Source organism: Barbus barbus, assembly GCF_936440315.1.
Source record: "Barbus barbus genome assembly, chromosome: 9".
Classification (NCBI taxonomy): domain Eukaryota; kingdom Metazoa; phylum Chordata; class Actinopteri; order Cypriniformes; family Cyprinidae; genus Barbus; species Barbus barbus.
In genome coordinates, this window is record NC_136737.1 from 16,248,920 (window position 1) to 16,270,854 (window position 21,935).

The following is a 21,935-nucleotide window of genomic DNA, read 5'->3' on the forward strand; positions in this document are numbered from 1 at the left end:
TTGTAAATTTGACCAAACTTTATCAGCCAGCAAGATAACATTATATTGGTAACAAACAAATACTAAAATAACAATAATAATTATATACAGAGCTGGGTAGTAATCAGTTACTTTTATTATATATATATATATATATATATATATATATATATATATATATATATATATATATATATATATATATATATATATATATATATATATATATATATATATATATATATATATATATATATATATGTATATATATATGTGTGTGTGTAACTGATTACATACTGTTCATTAATAACTCATTTTATTTGGGGGAAGACCTCCCCAAAAAAGTAAAAAATTGACTTCTGGTCTTCCAATTCAGATTTTTCAAGATCTTTACCAAGTTTTCAATCTGTGATGAATTCATTGACTATTTCTGTGTAGATGCTACAAAATATATGATACTTATTAAGACAATGAAATGAATGGCAAACCAGTCCAGCTTTGAAAGCCATGGTCACGATCCAAAAAAGACTTCTCCCCAACTTGCCAAAATTCCTCAGCTCCAGCATCTACAAACGGACAGATGGCGGTATCCTCGGACGGGCATGCGACCAGCCTAATAGCGAGGAGTGGACAGCTGTCAGTGAGTGTTACCGTCAACAGACCACAGGCTATTCAGCTGCTCATGAGTGGGTCAGGGGCGGCAGGCCAGAGTGGGAGAATCCTCAGACCTCACGGCTATATTGCTAATCATCCGCTAAGTGTGGGATCTTAATACATCAAAAACCATTAGGCGGCTTCATTACAGATGAACAGATTAATCCGGCTAGGGTTAACGATGGAAAGAGCTTTACTTAGGTTAATACAAGTGGGAAACGAGCCGTGTGCAAAACTAATATGGGAGCACCAGGAATGGCTGCAAAACTGACAGTTTAACCACTTTGAAATTTGATACAGGGATGGGATCACCACCATCATCAAGGTGTTTTTCTGATATATATAATCAAAATGTTTAACATGATTAATGGAAAAACTGATAGTAAAAGTAGTGCTGTCAATCAATGTCTGTATTAATCTTAATGTCTCTAGGAAATTGTTATTTTTTTCCTAATATTTAACCTATTGACTATAGGCATTCAACATTACAGTATAATTGAGAGCTATCAATTTTAACATTTAATAGACTTTAAAAAATAACAACTAATTTAAGTGAACTTGAAACAATCTTCACATAAAAACCCAAAATAATAAATGTCATATTTACCTGTGCCCTTCAGCAAGTAGGAAATATACAGAAATTGAATAAAGTTATCAAACACTAAATTCTAAATTAAATATAGATGAATCCTTAAAGCTACAAAAGTTATTGATTTCCTTTTTTTCTTTTGTTCTTTGATTAACAGACATTACATCAGCTGGGTTATTAGGTTATTTGGCTGCTATTACTTTAAGAGCTGCCGCTGCTGAACGTAACACGGATCTGACACACATTCAAAGTTTCATTCGCACTTCAATATGAAATAATACAGGCTACAGCGTGCGCTGCCGTATTAGTGCATGTAATTGAAGAGCACGTGCTTCGAGCAAAATATAACGGCTGACAGGAAAATTTGTTTTTACTGACATATAGCCTGACAACATTTTATCTGACCGCAATTCACTGTTGTTCTACTGAAGCTTCTCGTCACCTGTAGCTTTTCTGCACTCGCTTGACTCGCGTCTGCCACTGAGGTGAAGTGGAGTGAGCCTCTGAAAAGTCTCCTGATTGATGTGGACAAAAACGTTCTGCGTCTAAATAAATGCAATTCTTGTCAAGAAAAAAAGAGACAGAAGTAGCAGTTGTGAGTGGGGTGGCCAACCCTAGATTAACTGCATTCAATATTTTTAACGCTGTTAAACTGGAAAAATTAATCCCCTGCGTTAATAAGCTAATTTTGACAGCACTAAATAAAAGAAAATATGCAAAATTGAAACAATCCAAATTTTCTATAGTGTAACGACTCACCAGAATAAAGTTGTAATGTTGACGAAAGTCACTTAAAAATCAAGTGGCTAAAATGCATATACTTCTTCGAACCTACAACCTTTGGTTACTACTACAAATCTAAGCACTAACCAACACCACCCCACAGATAACAGTGTGAAGAGTGTCTGGGTGGGTTTGGCAACCTTTTAAACTCTCACTTTACACCACAAGTACCGGTATCCCACTTAGGGAGAGTGAAAGAGAGAGGAGACCTAATAAACAGCCATTAGGTACAGAGACAATGGTGATTAGCATTGTGTCCGACGAGAAGCGTGAGTGCTTCACCTTTGATTAGCAACCAAGAGGGGCAGGTGTTCCTCCCGCTCACCATCGTGCAACTCAAAGCCTTTTGATGGAGGAGAACGCCTCTTGAAGCTGTGTGGCGGCACAGATTAATATTAAAAGGAATTCATAATATGGCACGCAGAGGATTTTCATAAATATTCACAGGCCTGGACGGTAAGCTCCACTCGGTTGTGTCCATGAATATGGATGAATGTCTTCAAGTATACGAGAAAAGAAGCGACGTCAAGAGAAATCATGAAATTGTTCATTCTTACAGGCAAATGCTACTTAACACAAGACTCAACACAGCAAACAAGTTTGATAGACGTGGTTTTAAACACTAGTAGCTGCATATTATACACATATATATATATATATATATATATATATATATATATATATATATATATATATGTATGTGTGTGTGTGTGTGTGTGTGTGTGTGTGCGCATGTTTATGTGGTTTATGAGGACACAAATTAGTATAATGACATGGGTATGACAGAGGTATTACAATATGAAGGTGGTTTATGAGGACACTGCCTATGTCCCCGTAATTCAAAAGGCTTAAAAACTTACTAAATGGTGTTTTTTTTGAAAATGTAAAAATGCACAAAGTCTCCTGTGAGGGCTAAGTTTAGGTGTAGGGTTGGTGTAGGGCAATAGCACACACAGTTTGTTCAGTATAAAAACCATTACGCCTATGGAGAGTCCCCATAAACCACAAAAACCAACATGTATGTGTGTGTGTATGTGTTCGTGTACAAAAAGTCAAGTCACAAACACAAGTAACACAATGGTATTAACAAAAGGAACTGTGTTTTTATTTTTAAAAATGCGCTTAACATTTGCATGAGCGTAGCCTAAAGCCTGTTTTGCTTTTAGCACCTAACCTCAAATCTTGATCTGAAAGTGCAATAAAAAAGGTCAGGGGCATGACAGAAGCATGACCAGAATGTGGTCTAAAAATACACTATAGGGACCAGCGCTCAGTTATCCTCAGCTCAACCTGCGCCAGCATCTCGCTGACATTAGGCTTTCTTGTGCAGGCTGCATCAGCAGGAGTCTTGACCAGAGAGGAGCCATAATGAGACCCTGAAACCCGGAGAGCCACAAAACACCAAAAAACCTTTGGTCCTGTCTCACTGCAATAAAGTATACACATTATATTGGTATAAATCTACACTTCAATTCTAGGACAGCGTAAAATATAACCATTCAATTGATTGCGATCCCTCATTTGAATGACCAGCATATTGATTCTTAAATTCTATATTTTACTCAATAGCAGTGCTGGCTTTTGAATCTAGTCCAACAGCAATTGGACTTGAATTGAATAGGGGATAAAAAGTTGTGTAGACAACAAAATACTGCCAAGTACTGTGTCTTTTTCACAGGCTGCATGCAACAACATTGAGCATGAGCAGTGTAGTCTAACACATATGCCCCTATGAACTGATTCTTTCTGAAGCATTAGTGAATCAAAAACATACGGCTCAACTAGGGGTGGGCGATATGGGAAAAATATCATATCACGATTTTTTTTTTTTAGAAATATCACAATTAACGATTTTATCACGATTCTTTGTCATTTTGGTTTTACAAGTTGTCTGAGCATTACAGCCAATCTAGAAAGACAAAGCCTTTCAAGATAACAAAAAAAAAAGACTTGGCAGATATTTAGGCCAAAGTGGGCGAAGATAAAAATCTTTGTCATCATTTTATCTTTCTTATTAAAAAATAAGAACAAAGATACACATTACAAATACACATAATATACAAATAAAACAAACAGTGCTTTATTTTCAGGTACAATAGGTGTATTTAGCAGAGCATTCAATGAAATTGAATGAACAAATATAAAAATAAAAGACTACATAGACTGATTCCTAAAGCAACTGTATTAAAGTTTTTCAGTCAAGAATAGTGAGTGATTTTTCTCTTTGCGTTTTGTTGTTTTGTTAGCGTTAAATGAATAGTTCCCCCCAAAACTAAATAGTCATCTGTCTGTCAATTCTGTCATAATGTTTTATTTTTATACCATCATTTACTCAAAAGTTGTTTTAAACCTGAATGAGTTTCTTTCTTCTGCTGAACATAAATGCTATTTTGAAGAAGGTGGAAAACCAATCAGTTGCTGGTCCTCAGTGACTTCCATAGGATTTTTCTTTCCTACTATCAAAGTGAAGTGAAGTGAAGTGACATACTGCCAAGCATGGTGACCCACACTCGGAATTCGTGCTCTGCATTTAACCCATCCAAAGTGCACACACACAGCAGTGAACACACACACACCGTAAACACACACCCGGAGCAGTGGGCAGCCATTTATGCTGCGGCGCCCGGGGAGCAGTTGGGGGTTCGGTGCCTTGCTCTCTAACCATTAGGCCACGACTTCCCCAGTCAATGTCAATGTGGACCAGCAACTGTTTGGTTACCCTCATTCTACAAAATATCTTATTTTGGATAGAGGTTTGGGACAACATGTGAGTGAGTAAATAATGACAGAAATTAAATTTTAGGGTGAACTTAAATGACAGTCGACAGCATGTTTAGTGTCCTGTCCCTTTAAGACCTGCACGCATCTAATATACAGGCACACATCCGTTTCTCTCTTAACTATTTACTTTTATTTTAGAGATAACCAACTCAGTCTGTATGTAAACCTTGTGTGTTTTGACAGTATTAGCGCAAAAGATAAGTTAGTTGAGTAATCAGGCGCTGTTAGACAGGCTTTTTAGTGCGCATGCTTCAGGTGTATGCGCTCAGAAAAAGCGCACGTCAGACCAGCATTTAACCAGCAACATTTAACCAGCAAGGCTTGTATGCAAATAATGTACTGATTCACAAACAAATTATATAAATATTTATTTTTGGCCTTTATTTGATAGGACAGTAGTTAGACAGGAAGTGAAGTGGGAGAGAGAGGAGGGAGAGAATCGGGAAAGGTCCGCGAGCCAGGATTCGAACACGAGATATAAAAAAACACTGCCAAGAACGGTCTTTCCCACAGACTGCATGCAAAAACATTGAGCATGGGCAGTGTAGTCCAACCAATTCATATGACTCTTACAATATTGTTCTTTCTGAAGAGTGAGTGAATCAAAAACAAAGCTCAACCAGTATAGTCTGATTCACAAATAAATGACTCTTTTGAGCTGGTCCACTTCATGAATCATTAAAAAACCCTACAAACTAAAAATATATCATTTGGGCACAGTTTGGGCCCTGTTGTTAATTCTTAAAATTAACAAACAAATTACTTTTGAGCTGGTAAACAATGAATTATTACAGAAAAAAAAACTGAACTCACTAAAAATGTATTGTTTGGGCCCAGTTTGGGGTCTGTTACTAATTCTTAAAATTAATTATTTCATGCTGTACAAAGTTAGAAGGTTCCCTGTTTAATTTATAATATATGAGACGATTTCTTTTGTGCGTAAAGAAACTGAACATGTAACTGAAATAAACCCAAATGAAGCAAATTCAGAAACTACTCGTATTGAGAGCTTATGAATCAATTATAAATAAAATAGACAAAAATATACTTATAACATTGGCTATTCAGGATCATTTAAAATCATAAATAACTTGACTGACTGCACAAATGCCAATTATTAACTTTCAACAGTCTGCTATTTTGTTAGAGGTAAAAAATAGAGCTATAAAACGTCCTGAAACAACCTGTACTAATACATTTGCCAAAAAACAAGCCCTCTTTTTCAGCGTCTGTGACGAGGCATGCATTACCTTCAATGTCGGCAAAGGGCAGTGCCCTGGAGCAGCTGTGTCGGCCAAACATCGTTCCACACAGCCATTACGATCCGCTAGGCTCTCAAATCTCCCAGAGTAAGACTGACACTGCTTTTCAATGAGACCTCAGCCAGATATAAAATTGCCACTTCAAATCAAAGAGGAAAAGGTATTTGGGTTGAGTAATGATAAAGATACAGGAAGGATGTTGTACGCATTTTAAGGTCACATAACAAGTGTAAGCAAGCGGAATGAGAGTACTGTTAGTGACCGCTGAGAGCACTCATGTTTTATTCATGCTGGTGCCAAGGTCCAAAGCCTCCCATGATCATGGAAACATTTGATGTGCTCATTAGATTTCAAAAAGGTCACTTCATTTTCCCCCCCTCGCTCTAACTGCACATGTATAATTTCCCTTCTGAAGGGATCTGTAACCTTTTTAGAGGCGGCCGTCGAGTGCCAGCCCAGCTGTGTGTGCAGTCTGGGGCCATTGTGCTGGGATCGGTTTGCCCTGAAGCCTTAGAGGACATGAGCAACTTAAACTCTGACCAGACTCTATGGACCTATCCAGAAATATTACAGTCGGTCCTCATTCATTGAGATGGAGGAGGAATCAGGATTGCAAGCTGAAACCAAGAAAGCTACACATTAGAAAGAGAATGATAAGCGATAAAACTTCAATTAATTTAAGTGAAATCCAGATTAAGTACATCCAAAAGATGCACTCGTTATAAATCAGTGTTTACGGTTCACGTTTATTGTACTGGCAGCGACAGCAAAACCAAAACCAAAGAGACTCACAAAAACAAACAAACAAAAATCTCTGAACTAAAAAAATATATATTGTATTTTTATTATTTTATTCTCCTAATCAAGAAAAAAAATGGACAGAGACATTATAGGTTCATCAGCAAAATCAATACAGGAATATACTGCTATTTTATCAGTTTCATATCCATTGGACATTGAAAAATAAATAAATAAATAGTCAATTTACTCTAAGTTATTAAGAATTAAAAAAGAACACCCTCACCATTTAATTTGAAAGAAAGTGAGTCTATTCTTATATTTTTATTTTCTTCATTATCTAATGCACATCAACTAACCTAGTTGTTGTATTGTGATTTTTTTAGAGCTGCAAAGTTCAGCATGTACAGGGCTGTAACATCCATCAGCAAAGAAAGTTTACAGGCATAAGCAAACTGAAATATGCACAAAAAAAATCTTCAACAAAAAGTAGTTTCATACTAAACCACCAATACTAGACTCAAGCAATGAGTTTAACGCTGCCCCAAACAATACCCAAGTATTAGAATTCAAAAAGAAGCAGCCATATATTGTATTCTTTGTATCGTTACAAAAATAATGGCTGACGCATAATAACATAAAAATACTCATTGCAGAAACAAATATGACGAAGTATATTGTGACAGTCACACAGCTGTGCAGAAAATCAGTAAATCTTTGGAAAATAACTGGGATGTATTAATTGGAATTGGAATGTATAAACTACAACATAATTTTTTAAAAAAATATCTGTGTATGTCATTTTGGGGTATTTAAAAAACTTTGTAAAATTTACATGCATTTTAAATTGAAAAATTATATTCTCCCATGAACTGTTTAAAACTCTCTCTCATTAAAAACAAATTATAAAAATAAATTAAACAACTTCTCTTTGAGAGAGGTAAAACTGAGTAAGAATGAAAATTTTATTTGTGGACTTTAGACAAAAAACAAAAAATCATTTGGACATTCATACATTAAAGTGAGTGAAAAAAGCTCATCTTAAGCTAATATGAACGTCAAGTTAAGTTAAAGCTGATCTGGCAAAAATATGAATTAAAAAATAAAACATGCTGTGTTGCATGTTTCTCAAAGGGTCACTGCAGGCAAATAGGTATAATTACAAACAGCTAAGGCTTTACACCACTGGGGATCTAAACTACAGTCCACAACTATTACAGGCATTTGTTGATAGTGCGCATGTGGTATTTCAAGATTTCCTACAAAAAGATCAGATCTAGAATTAAGATTTTGAAAAAATAAACAGACCAAGCTGTTTGTCCTTTGCTACATCGCTTCTGATGTGAATGGCCTGTGATTAAAGATTCACTGTACCATAAAAGCCACTAGGAGAAGACCCAGCTAGTTAAGATCTTTAAGCTCTCATCGTTTTGTAAAGCAACCGTTTTTACAGTTACAGCTGCGACACAAAACTAATTCAACAAACATAAAAACAACCAATCCAGAAACATGGGTAATGTATCTAAAAATAGCAAGTGTGCTCTATATTCGGAAAGAGCCATCACAAGCGAGAGCTTTGAACCCACCCCTTGGCTTGGTTTTTTGGCTCACAAACGCTCTAAAAACTAAAAATCTCTAGGCTGTCAAACAAGTTGTGGTCAGTGACCATTCTGTGGTATCTACAGGACCAAGGTAGGTGTTATCTTATTATTTACAAGGGAATGTAGATCACATGACTATTAGACAACTTCATCATCCTCACTGTTGGTAGTTTCTTCTAACGACCATGAGTTACAATTACATTAAAATCCATCGCAACAATAATTTGCCGCGTATGACTGATCCAAGCAACCCTTCGAGATCTTCAGATGGAGCAGGAGTTGGCTCTCTTTCTTGGCTTTGGCTCTCCAAAGTCCTTGTCATCATGAGTGCAGGGGCTGAAAGAGCAGGAGGAGCAGAGCGTCTGTGAGAGTCTGCGCATCCCCAGCCGGAATACGCTGTTGGACAGGCTATAAATGACACAATTGCAGAAGCTGTTGCTAATTGCTAACCAGGTGGTCACAAAGGAGAGGGCAGGGCTGTCCAGTACATGGGAGCTCTCCAGAAGGAAATAAAAAATGTAGGGGAGCCAAAGCATGTAGAAAACACTGGTGATCCGGAAAAGTACCATGGCGTACCTCCGGTCTGGCCCGTGACCTGCGTGGTTGCCCCCTTCGGCAGTTTCCATCTCCTGGCTGGGAAAGCGTGCCCGTCGCTCACTGATCTCTCGGTTGTGCTGCTGGCAGATGCGGAAGATGTGGAAATAGGTGAAACAGACCACCAGGGCCGCAGGGGCATACAGCAGGCACACGACAAAGCCAGTGAAGAGTGCAGAAGTGGGCCAAGAGTGGGCACACCATTCAAAGATATCCCCATGGTACCCCGGCTTACCCCAGCCGAAGAAAGATGGGAGAAACACCACGCAAGAGTAGATCCATATGAGAACGATGCAGCAGCGAAGGCGGCAGGGTGTTACCAGCTGGTTGTAGGAGAGCGGCTTGGTAATAGCCAGGTAGCGGTCCACGCTAATGCAAGCCAAACAAGCCATCGAAACGCTCTTGAGTACAGAGATGACGTAGCTGAACACCTGACAGGTGAGGGGTTCTTGGACACCAGCTGGGTAATGGAGCAGGGAAAGGGTGGGAACCAAGCAACTTAGCCCCACCAGCAGATCCGCATAGGCCATAGTCTGGATGAAGTAACTGGTGGTGTAGTGGTGTAACAACGGGGCACAATGAAACACAAAGATCACCGTTAAATTCCCAGCAATGATGAGCACTGTCAACAACACAATGACTGCAGTCTCTAAGACGCAAGCTTCCACGAGCTTGTTCTGCCCCCAGCCTAGGGGGCAGGAGTGGTTTAGGGACACACTGAAGTGACCGCTAAGGCTGCTGTTCAGAGTTGGGACCTGTTCGATCAGCTCCGACCGGTTCATTGTTCCGGACCTTGTCCTCTTGGATAAGGTTCCGTTGTCCAAAACGCAGTGCAGATGACCTGCAATGTGATCCCGTGTCCGCGGTTTCTCGATCTCAATCTTCCGTCTTTTCCCCTTTACCTCGGTCTTTCACATGGCTGGATCTCAATGAATTGAGCATTAGAAAAAATCAATACAGTCCGTGAGGAGAAGAAAAAAAAGTGCCTAGCACTCCTCTGAAATCAGTCATGCTTAGGAGCAGTTCATTAATTGTAAGTCAGAGATATTTCCTCGGCAAACAAAACTAAGGCTGCTGGAAACAAAAGGGTTGCATATCTGTGCTGAAGGCCAGTTGGCAATATTGTCCACAGCACTCAAAGTGAAGTCGACCAATTCCTTTAGTAGTCCTCTCAAGGGTAAAATATGCAGGATTGTAGAAGGGGTTGTAGGATAAGGAAATGAAGATCAATTGGTTTCCTGTGACCAGTTAATACAATATAAGAAGGATTAAGACAACAAACCAATAAAGGTAACAAAATAGATATGAAGAAAGTTCCTGGGTCATACCTTCTCCTGAGTCCACAAAAATTGAATTTCAAGAGTTGCAAAAGTCTCCAAAAAAATCTATTCATATTAGTTTGTCACCAAACAATAACATTCACCATGTTTTGCTTCTGGAATACTGTCCTCTTGGCCACTGTCTCGACCCCCTTTGGGTTTCTATAGTCCGAACCAAAACACAGACACTCTAGACAAACACAGCACAGCATATGAGAGTTGCCAGAGCTATCGCTGCACAGAGCGCCGCTCATAGCCTGCGGGAGTCTGAGTGAGGCAAAACGGAACTAATCAAAATTTCAAGATCGTGTTCTGGGGGGGCCACAGCGATGTCTTCGGTCTTATTTGCGCCCAATCCATTTACTTTTCATGAACTTTCACTGTGCATCGGATAAAAGCAGGTCACGTAAAAAAGGAGAGACCTGTGTTTTCCGAAACCGGTATACAGCTGCTTATGTGAGGGTGTCTCCACAGATCACATCAGGACAGGTCTTAAATCCACATGTTCTTGGTTTCAGTCCAACGTTTGCACATCACATGGCATCCCAACCTCTGCATCTGATTAGTTGTACATGCCCAGCTTCTTTCCTTCTGAGGTAGACCTCATTGCTTCTTCAACTACTTTGTGACACATTCCGTAAAGTCTTGTCTAAAATACTCCGTACGCATTGGAAGATCTGCGTAACGCTTGTGTCCTTGTCATCTCTCGGCGACCTGTGAGCCAAAGCAGGTTAACAGCAATTCCCACCGAGCGCGCACAGTGCAAAACGCACTTTGAAATTTAGAATTCAAGTAAAAAGACGAGAACAGTAAGATTTTGAACAGATCTATTCCAAATTGTGCGGCAAATCAGAATTAAGCCGTGGAAAAGAGAGCAGCCCCTTACTGCTTGTGCTCAGTGATGCTGTGAGTGGCTCACAGTTTCCTCTCCCCCTTCAGTCTCGCTCTCTCTTCCACTGTGCCTCTCGATCACATTCACTCCCTCCTTCCTTTCCCCTCTCGCTCGCTCTCTAACTCTCCTCCCTCCCCCTTTTGGCGGCACCTGAGGTCCTCTTTCTCACACAACTCCTCCCAGCACACTGTTCTCTCTCTCTCCTCTTTTCTCATTATCCTCCTCTTCCTGCACACCCTGAAGATGTTTCCCCATTCAAAAATAATCAAAGACTTCCATCTCTCCCGTTGTCTCCTACAGCTCTGTGTTTTATTATCCCTCGTTCTCGTTTTCCTTCCTGCTTCAAGTCACTTACACAGACCAGTGCCCAAGCGCAGCAATGCCTGCCCCTTGGTTACAGTTGCCAGGCATTTCAGTTAGCCAGGACCCTCCCTCACAACAGCTGACATGGTGCAACAAACAGGAACAAATTAAGAGACTCCGGAAGGGGGGATTTTATTCCCCTGGAAGGATATCATCGACTGAGTCTGCTCTAACACAAATCACAAATGCAGATCTTCACCAGTTTTACTGACAAGTTTGCTAGACATAATTACAACTAGAGGAGCTCATAAAATACAAAGGGATTACGAGAATGACAGCCAATGTTTCCCGCACAGCTGCACTACCGCTGAATGTTCAAGCCCCGTGGCAAAACAATTTCATATTTTAGCTGAGTGGTGAGCTTGCAGTCCTGAACTGAATGTGATGACAAAACAAAAAAAATTAAAAAAGACAAACAGGCAACACTTCCGCAACTTTGCCCTTACTGACTGTACTGAAGGAGGTCTATAATTCCCAGAGAAAGCTATCTGTTCGCATCCCTCCGCTGCCACAAGATCATCCTCTATCGAACCCCCAACCTTGCAGTTGCTAGCAGGGATGCCAAAAAAAGGAGGGCAGGGGGGCAACTGTACTTTTTGTTCTAGGTCCGTGCTTGGTGGTGGTGCGAGTGTCCGGACTGAATAATGGAAGGGGGTCTGATGGAATGATGACGACTGTAAAATCCAGAATGCCAAAACAAAACAATCTCAATGTGATATCCCATCTGGGCTACAGAAACATAAAATTACTAATGCATAGGTCAAAATCTACTAATTTACACACAGGGATAATACATTTTACTATTAATATTTTAAACAGCAATGTTAAAAAATTAAATACATTTAAAGTGAGTAATTAATGACAGAGTCTTCATTTTCGGGTGAACTATCCCTTTAAGGTTCAGAGTCACACTGCGAAATATCAAGTCATAATGACCTTTTACTTTTTTTATTCCTTGTCTTTTCAACTCTGAAGCAGAAAAGAACTTACATATTCACAAGACCTAAGACTGGTTGCCTATAATTGACAATGTCATTATGTAGTAATAACACATTCACAACACTTTTTTTTAAACAAAGAAAACCATATAAAATTGGTCCAATTGGTTATTATACTATAGCATGATATTAGGCCAAAATTAAAAAAACTGAATTCTGCAGTACACAGTGGCACAGTTCTACAGAGGCAAATGTTGGTGAAATGTATAAGAAACGCTGATCCATAACTTGAGGAGCAAGATACTACTGAACAACAGTGTCAGCCAGAGGCCCGTATAAATGATTCATCACGAAGGAAGAGAAAAGGCTGGAGAAAACAATGACTGTAATCCTTCATCTGTCGGTGCCTGAGCTTTTGTTCCAAGTGACTCTGTACAGGGACATGCAGGGCACTCTGGCTCTCATCACTGCAATGGCAGTACAAGTACAGGTCAGGATGACAGCTGGACTTTGTTTGGCATTATTTACGGCAACAGTCAGGACTTTGCTAAATCCACTGCTTTCAAAGACAACATGAAATCAAATTGGACCCTATTTACGTCATAACTTAATTTTAATAAATGCCCTGATTTTACAGTGGACAATTAATAAGGGAATGCCTAAGTGAATCTGTAAACCATGGAAAATTAAATAAACGTATTGTACATATAAATAAAAAATACATAAGATCACAGTATACATTTAAATGCATTGAAATGTCCAAATCTAAACTACTGTATTATTCATTAAAAAGAGATTTAAAGAAAATACCAACATTAAACAGACTAAAAGTTCGCTTACGCTTTATAACCAAATCATTGTAACATTCATAGCAAGTTTTCATGTTTTAAATTTTGCACAAACAACTTGCAGGCAGTCCCGTGGCACGCATGTAGCCGTGATTCAAACCTCTGCACACATGACCAGAGGATATGACTGCATGAAGTGTCTCTCTCGGTAATACAAACTGTCATTTCTGTGTCAGCAGTGAGCTGACCCCGGCGACACAGTCTGATAGCACAAGCTATGAGGAATCCGACCCTATCTACTCGACAGTGCAGATGGGGGCCAAAATCCATTTCAAACATTACAACGCCATAAAATGAGGCATGTGTATAAACGAATCCAAAAGGCTCTCTCGTTGGCGTGTCGTTGCAAGAACGAAATCACGTTGTTTGCGGGTTATTGATTCTCAGGGAGGTGGAACGGGTGCATGATGAGGCCGCTAATAGAAGCGTTATAGTTCAGAGTGAATGGCAGCTCAGTCGCTAGATGTTGACTGCATTAAGATACATGTCTGGCTGTGCTGGGAACAGGGGGCTATTGTGAGGGAGGGGCAGCTGGTCGGACGAAACTGGGATGGCTTTGTGGACAAGTCTCAAACATCTCACACGCTGGGAAAATGGCAGCTCACCAGCACACACACTTTGTGGATAGAATCACAGAATCCGGTTCTAAAAATGAAATTTGCAGTATAACGTGTAATGTCAAATAAAGCGAATTGCAATATGGATTTGTGTCTGTGTGAATGAATGGTTTGTCTACAACACACACACACACACACACACACACACACACACACACGTGACATACCAGAATTTCCGAAAAAACTAATCATTTCATAGCTGAACTATTTCATTAACTGAATAGACAATTATTAAAATTAAATTAAATCATTAAAATGGAATCCAGAAAACTTAACACAAAAAAACACTTTAGGAAGAACAAAACACAATTTGGAAAAAACCCAGAAAGGATTTGTATTGCGCCCTAAAAATGTCATTTCTGTAAATCTTTTTATGAATTACGTTTAAACTGTATAAGTTTCACAAATCCAATTAATTAGACAGGCTTTTTGATTATTACAATTTAATTAAACCCCTAAAAAGGAATCCAGAAAAATATACAATAGAAAACACTAAATTTGGGTAGAATAAAACAGAATTAGGAAAAATTAAAACCGATTTCATAGGGTCATATAAATATTTTTGTTAATCTTTTATAAAACTGTTGTTAATTGTATACTATACATTTCATGATTTCAATCAATTATACAAGCTTTTTGATTATTAAAATGTAATAAAATCAATAAAACCAGAAAAATCATGAAAAATTTAAACGGAAGAGAGTGAATTTGGGAGGGAAATGAGAATGATTTCATATTTTACATACATTTTCCTAAAAATTTCTTTTTTTTTTTACTTTTAATAAATTCTTGCTAAATTGTATACAATTTCATCATTTAAAATAATCAAACATTTTTCGATTACTAAAATTTTATTTAGTGGGAAAAAAGCAGATTTCACAGGGCCATATTTTCTGGTCCAAAATCAGAAATCGTCTAACTACATTTGTACATTTTTCATAGAAACAAAGTGCTCTCTCCGAGGTCTTCTTTCAATGCAAATAATTTTTTTTTCCCCGCAATTTGTTTCACCTCTGATCACTTAAAACCAGACAATACTGTACAAAACCACCCACACTCAGAAAAAACAGAACTATTCTTACAAATCCAGAATATGCATAAAACATTTTTTGTATTGAAACAATCTGCCATCAAAGATTTCATTACATGCTCCATAAAGACTATAATCTCCTTAAGCAGGTTTGTGAAGACTATATAATCAATCCCACAAGCTGTTTGAAATAGAAGGTAGAAAAACAGAGGCTTGCCTAAAACATTATATTAATACAAAATGCTGGACACAGCCCAGTGATCATCTAAATGGCTGAAAGGAGGCTTCTTGGCACAAAATATTCAGGATGTTTCATGCTCCGTTACAATATTGTAATCAAACAATTTACTTCAGCCTAAGGGTCCATGTGCCTCAGCTGATAGTACAATGACTTAACATTGTGCTTTCACATGCCTCTTTAATGTGTAAGTAATTAAACACATAGTATGTTGTTTGTGAAAATACGTAACGGTCTGAGGTTTGATTGTCTTAGACTTTTTTTTGGTTTCATAAAAGTAGCATTCAGAACAAATCACTAGGGAACAGTAATTTGAAAAAATAAATGAATGCATTTTATTCTAATAAAAGTAACTAATATTGTGTTAATATGTACCATTTATTTTCAATAATGTCATCAAAATCTTATTTTCTTGTCTATATATAATTTTTTTTTGTCAGATTCAGCCAACGTCTACTTTTGGGGGAGGAACAAAGACTTTTTAAGCCCTGACTCGAGAGAATAGTACCTTTGGTAGATCCCTCATGCATCAGCGAAGTAAAGATTGCAAAAATGTCAGTTTCACGCTCTCTGAAACACCACACGGGCTGCATTTACATTGATCCACAGCAAGGACAATGCACACTCAAGAGAGTGTTAAAAACGTATGGTCAGACACCATTATAGACAGGGCGGAAAGAATAGGATTATGTTTTGATGTGAAAAAGCATTAGACAAGTTAAATGAACCTGACTGATGGGAAACACCAAACTAAAAAACTCCCTCAATTAAAAAAACAAAAAAACAAATAAAACTATTTTCTAAATTATTTATTAATAAAATTAAAATTAATTGCATATTTTAATTAATTAAATTTGCGAAATAATCACATATTAGTATTTGTTGGAAAAATCCCCTAAAAGACGACCATTTAAAACCCCCCGAAAAAATAGTCCCCAAAAAAAAAAAAAAAAAAAAAACCTGCTAGGCCAGAGAGGGCATTTTTTATTTCAGCTTACAAATAGAGAAACTGTGGCTAATTTACTCGAACAAATGTTGCATTAACTACCCACGGCACAATACCTAACCATTAATAACATGGACATCGTATATAGCGTTGATGGCCAGATCTCTGCATGGTGTTTTTATCAATAGTATTTTTATTAATAGTGCCACATGTTATATCGACATGACCTGCAGTGGAAAATACTTGAAATTAAATTAATTAATAAATTATACTCTCCGCGCCCCATAACCCTGAAGGCAGTACGGTGTTTGGTTAAAGGCAAGACTGGAGCGGTTGCGGGAGGAACTGTAGGATTTACGTTATCTGCCAAAGTCTTTCCTCTCATTCTTCCTTTTCTGTTTTCTCATTCATTCTTTGACTTCATCCCACACTCCATTCGACACTCTTGCAGTGCTGAGGTATTTTATGGCGTCTGTTCACCATCATTCTCATAGCCTGGCATTGATTATTGTGTTGTATTTCAGGAGTTGCTCCTAAAGCAATGATTATTGGCTTGCACATAAAGACAAACCCAAGTTAACCTAAAAATACCTCTATCGGGACACAAAAGTAGTGGTTGAAGCAGTATGAAAATAAAACTTGATTTAAAAGGAGAGTCATCACAATTATCACCAGTAAAGTATGGAGTACCACAAGGATCTGTCCTAGGTCCTCTGCTATTTTCAATATACATGTTGCCTCTTGGTAATATTATTAGAAAATATGGGATTAGTTTTCATTGTTATGCTGATGATACTCAACTATATATCTCAACAAGACCAGATGAAACTTCTAAACTATCTAATATAATAGATTGTGTAAAAAATTTAAAAGATTGGATGACCAATAATTTCCTCCTATTAAATTCAGATAAGACAGAGATATTACTTATTGGACCAAAAAACAGTACACAGAATCTCTTGGATTACAATTTGCAACTAGACGGATGCACTGTTACGTCCTCTAAAGTCAAAATCTGGGTGTTATATTAGACAGCAACTTGTCCTTTGAAAATCATATTTCCCATGTTACAAAAACAGCATTCTTCCATCTTAGAAACATTGCCAAGCCTCGAAACATGCTACCTGTTTCTGATGCAGAAAAGCTAGTTCATGCATTCATGACCTCTAGACTGGACTATTGTAATGCACTGCTAGCTGGTTGTCCTGCATCTTCAATAAACAAGCTACAGATAGTCCAAAATGCAGCGGCCAGAGTTCTTACCAGGTCAAGAAAATGATCATATTACCCCAATTTTACAGTCTCTGCATTGGCTACCTATTAAGTTCCGTATCATTTACAAAATATTATTACTTGCCTATAAGGCCCTAAATGGTTTAGCTCCTGCGTACCTAACTTGTCTTCTACCACGCTACAATCCAACCCGCTCCCTAAGGTTGCAAAACTCTGGACTTTTGGTAGTACCTAGGATAGCAAAGTCCACTAAAGGAGGTAGAGCTTTTTCACATTTCGCTCCCAAACTCTGGAATAGCCTTCCTGATAACGTTCGGTGTTCAGATACGCTTTCTCTCTTTAAATCTAGATTAAAGACACATCTCTTTAGCCAAGCATTCACATAATGCATCTTATAATTTTGTACTGCAGTTATATCTGATCAAATGTACATTTATTATTAATCTTTAGCTTGGGATGAACAAATAATTTTTGCTTAGATGGAACAGCAGCTACGCTAATTATGTCTTTATTTGTTTCTCTGTTTAGGGATTAACATCCCATGGTAACTAGGAATGACAGAAGCTTCAGTCTGGATCCAACCCTTAAATGATCTGAGATGACCGAACACCTGAGAAAAGATAATGCCAACCCCTCAGAGGACTTCGGAGGATGCCAATGCTCAGACAACATACAGAATTACCAAATATGGTCTTCAACCACTGACCAAACAGTAAATTGATTGTGGCAGGTCAGAATGAGGACATGCCTCCAGCTGACCTCTGGTCACCATCATTACACTGCCTGAAGGTCATTTGGTCTTTTACCACACATTTTAGTCGATTCAGAAACAAGTCCAAGGAAAGCCGAGGGTTGTAAGTAGAGCTGCTGGAAAATGACCCGCTTGGTAAGTTACTAATGCGTTACTTTACTAGTTACTTGAAAAAAGCAATTTGATTACGTAATGTGCAATGCGAGTTATGTAATCCGATTACTTTTTCAGATTACTTTTTTATCCCGAACACTGTTTAATAATAATAATAATACCATAAAATAATTATAATATATTTTTCATGATATATAAAAATGTTGCTCAGTTGCTCGATATTTATAAACATACACTATGTAGTTTTTAATTATTTTATTTATAATTAATTATAATTTATATAACTATACATATTTCTGTGGCAATAATATATTTGAATAATATCTAATAATTAATATATTTATGCATGTATATTTATAAAATATGCATAAAACAAATACATACCAAAAAAATATAGCAAATATTATAAAATATCCTCACCCAAAATATTAATCATATAATGTAAAAACATAAATTAGTGGTGTACAAAGTGGTTAGTCAATGTATTATACTGCTTTTGGAATAAGCAATTAGACGTATTCTCAGTATCGCTAAAAACATTTGACTAACTCAGTTTCCACGAGTTCCTGAGGTCAAACGAACATCTGAGCGAAGCATCAATATGGGTAGAAAATGTTTAGTAAATAAACAGCCTGCTCTACTACACAAGGTTCATCCCGCTGACAAGTGGAAACAAGTAAGTCAAATCTATTTTACCCTTGAAAACGCACACAGAGTTTTTCTGTTCTTCAGATGGCTGCCTTTCCTCACCCAAAACGCTTTGAAAGACCAAAGCAATTTTAAACCTCACTTCAAAACCACACAAACTCCCTTGGTACATCTACTGAGTGCATTTACTAAATTGCAATGAACAAACAAGAAAAAGACCCATAAATGTGGATGCTACATTGTTAAGAAACGTATGCTAGTTGGCAAAAAATGGGATGGAATATGACTTTTGCGAAAACAAAAACCAGTGGTAACGGTTGTCATCTCTTACCTTGGTGATGAGGATGCGGTATTGCTCCAGTAGAGGCTGATCGTTATGGGAGTCAGACAGGAGCTGCCAGACTTCAGCTCGTAAGGCCTCGGGGATCCCAGGCTTCACCAGAGCAGACAGACCTTTGGGTCGCGCCAACAGGTTTCCTTGCCTGACAGGTGGAAGACAGACGGCGTCATTGCAGCACAACAGAGCTGGTATTTTGCAGTTGTCTTCAATATGGATTGTGCTCCAAATCTGGTCATACTCTCATGTCGGGACAAAAGTCTCACCATCTGTTGAGGATCCCTCCCCAGGATTCCAAAATCTTCTCGGGACAATCCTTCGACACATCTCCTGTCCCACTAGAGATTTCACTGTCGCTATCTGTACAGCAGGGGACAAAGATAAAATGTTTGTTAATGTCGTTATTGGCAAAACAAAACAAGGTGAATAACGTGTCATGATGATAAGATATTTAGTAATGCATTAAGAATGTAGCAATCTAAAAAGAAAGTGACTCTTTCATATAATCCATTCAAAGTCAATAACATTAGAGACTGATCAAATTTAGCTCAAGTGGTAAACTATAAAGTTCTTTGTTAGCAGGTTAATGAACGCACACAAACACATCCTATACTTACAAGATTAACTAGATTAGAAAACATAATATCTGCACAAAATGCCACAAATGCATAAACGTAAAGTTACACGCTAGTCAGAATGTGTAAGTCATTATGTGAAAACGCTCTTTTCATAAAACATGCTAAAACATGGACACTGAACTAAAGCATAAAGAAATCATAATAGTGTATTATAATTAGGGGTCGACTGATTATCAGCGCCGATATTAAGCATTTTTATGGTTATCAGTGTCGGTCATTTCCGAAACTAATTTGCAGATTAAATAATTTAAAAGTATTTAAAGAAAGCTTTTGCAAGAGCCTCTTAATTTTTACACCAGACATATATATATCGGTTCAAAATATCGGTTATCGGCCTATTTGATCTGTAATAATCGGTATCTGCATCAACACATATCGGCCAACCCCTAATTATAATAACGAAATTGTTTTTTGCAAAATTCCTGTTTGTGTGTATTCCTATTAAAATGACCGAATTTTTGTTGTAAATGTGACCACATCTTAAAAAAAAAAAAAAAAACTGGCAAAATGGCTACAGCTATTGTGAGCAATACTTTCTTGAAATTTTGCAATTGTCAATGGTGTAGAAATGTATAAAGCAAATGCCCAACAAATTTGCTTGACCACCTTGAACCTGTTGCGAAATCTATGTTGGGAAATCTTTTGCCCAACCTTGTTTATTCCTGTTAAAATAAATGGATTTGCCCGTGAACATCAATAAATGTAACCAAAATGTAATTAAAGCAAAAACAACTATAAAAATAACACTGGCTCTATCAATTACAGCCATATGGTGAGTATTCTGCCACACTACAGCTGCTGTCACACTTTGAGAGCGATATTTAAACATAACAAATCAATATTAAGATCTAAGTAATGAAATCAGATCCCACTTTAAGCTCAAGTCATATCCCTCCGGTGAGAGTCTACGCCCTGAGTCTCAAAGTACATCCTGTCCTGTCGTCGCCGCTGACTGCAAACGCGTGTACGTTGTGGCCAAACATCACTCCTACAACTCCCCGCTGGGCAGCACTTCGGATGCCTCCATTCGAGCATGTTAGGATGCTGCAGGACTCCTTTGAAACAGCGTTCAGGCAAAATGACAGAATCGTCCTTGCAGCATCCAGAAGACTGAGGTAAGTTATACAGCGGACGCACCTGCATTAGTCAGGGCTGCAGAGAGCCAAGATTACTGTCACGCCTTGAGGTGATAAAGAAAATGTCTTTGACTTAATGTCTGCAAAGGTCATTAAGAGCCGACCAGCAGACTCTCTGCCCTCCGAGCCCATATCTCAAGGTCTGCGGCCACAACATGTCTGCCGTAAAGATGTTTGGAGGGAATGAACGGCAATGCATCTGGGGGCATCAACTATGTTAAACCAAAAAAGAACGTACTGGCCATTATGGCAAGAAGCAGCAAGATTTTAAAGTAATGATCTTTAAATAATGAACAGAACAGAAACAGAGGAAATGAATTTATGAGTCACCAAACTGAAAACTGCTTTTTGAGCCCCTTTACAATGTTCAAGACCTCCAGCGAGAGCCTCAAATGCCATACATTTTACAATACCCGATGTGGGGTCTGGAATACAGTGGTTTCTTTTGAAACGCTTTAAAAGGGCTTCTTTTTACATTTACTGCACAAGTACCTTGGCAACGTTGCAAGGAGAGAGATTGAGAGAGAGAGAGAGAGAGAGAGAGAGAGACAGAGAGAAAGGGAGAGAGACAGCCTTGAGCAGAGCCTCTGTTGCAAGGTGACATGGCGGTTTGGTAGCAGATGTGGGCGGATGAATCTTCTTTTCCATCTGCCTCCCCAACAGATCTCAGAAACGATGGAGAAAGCTGGCGAGGGCAAACGCTTCCAAAAACAACATTGACTTTCTTGTACAGCCCAGAAATCGAGGCTTGGAACAAATTGCACAAACCAAAAGATGATATTTGATGAGAACGGCTGAATAAAAAGAAATCATTCATTCATTTCGCAAAAGGTCCACAGAGAAGCTACAAAAGACAAGTTTTGATTTATTAAATGTAGTTACTGCTAGAAAATATTTGGTGGTAAA

General features: G+C 38.1%; 2 protein-coding genes across 4 annotated transcripts in view; both read right to left on the reverse strand.

Annotated features, from left to right (window-relative positions):
• LOC306875309 (rab GTPase-activating protein 1-like) overlaps positions 1-21,935 on the reverse strand; it is a 105,440-nt gene that overhangs the window by 59,282 nt on the left and 24,223 nt on the right. For all 3 annotated transcript variants that reach the window (XM_079425778.1, XM_079425780.1, XM_079425779.1), the window contains exons 12-13: positions 19,522-19,615; positions 19,250-19,400 (exon numbers count right to left, since the gene is read on the reverse strand). In XM_079425778.1, the coding sequence (XP_079281904.1) occupies positions 19,250-19,400; positions 19,522-19,615 (245 nt within the window). The remainder of the gene's footprint in view (positions 1-19,249; positions 19,401-19,521; positions 19,616-21,935) is intronic.
• Positions 6,865-11,260, reverse strand: gpr52 (G protein-coupled receptor 52). Its single transcript, XM_079425787.1, has 2 exons — positions 10,310-11,260; positions 6,865-10,219 (listed from the first exon to the last, which is right to left on the reverse strand). The coding sequence occupies exon 2, from the start codon at positions 9,761-9,763 to the stop codon at positions 8,651-8,653; it is 1,113 nt and encodes a 370-aa protein (XP_079281913.1). The 5' UTR covers positions 9,764-10,219; positions 10,310-11,260; the 3' UTR covers positions 6,865-8,650.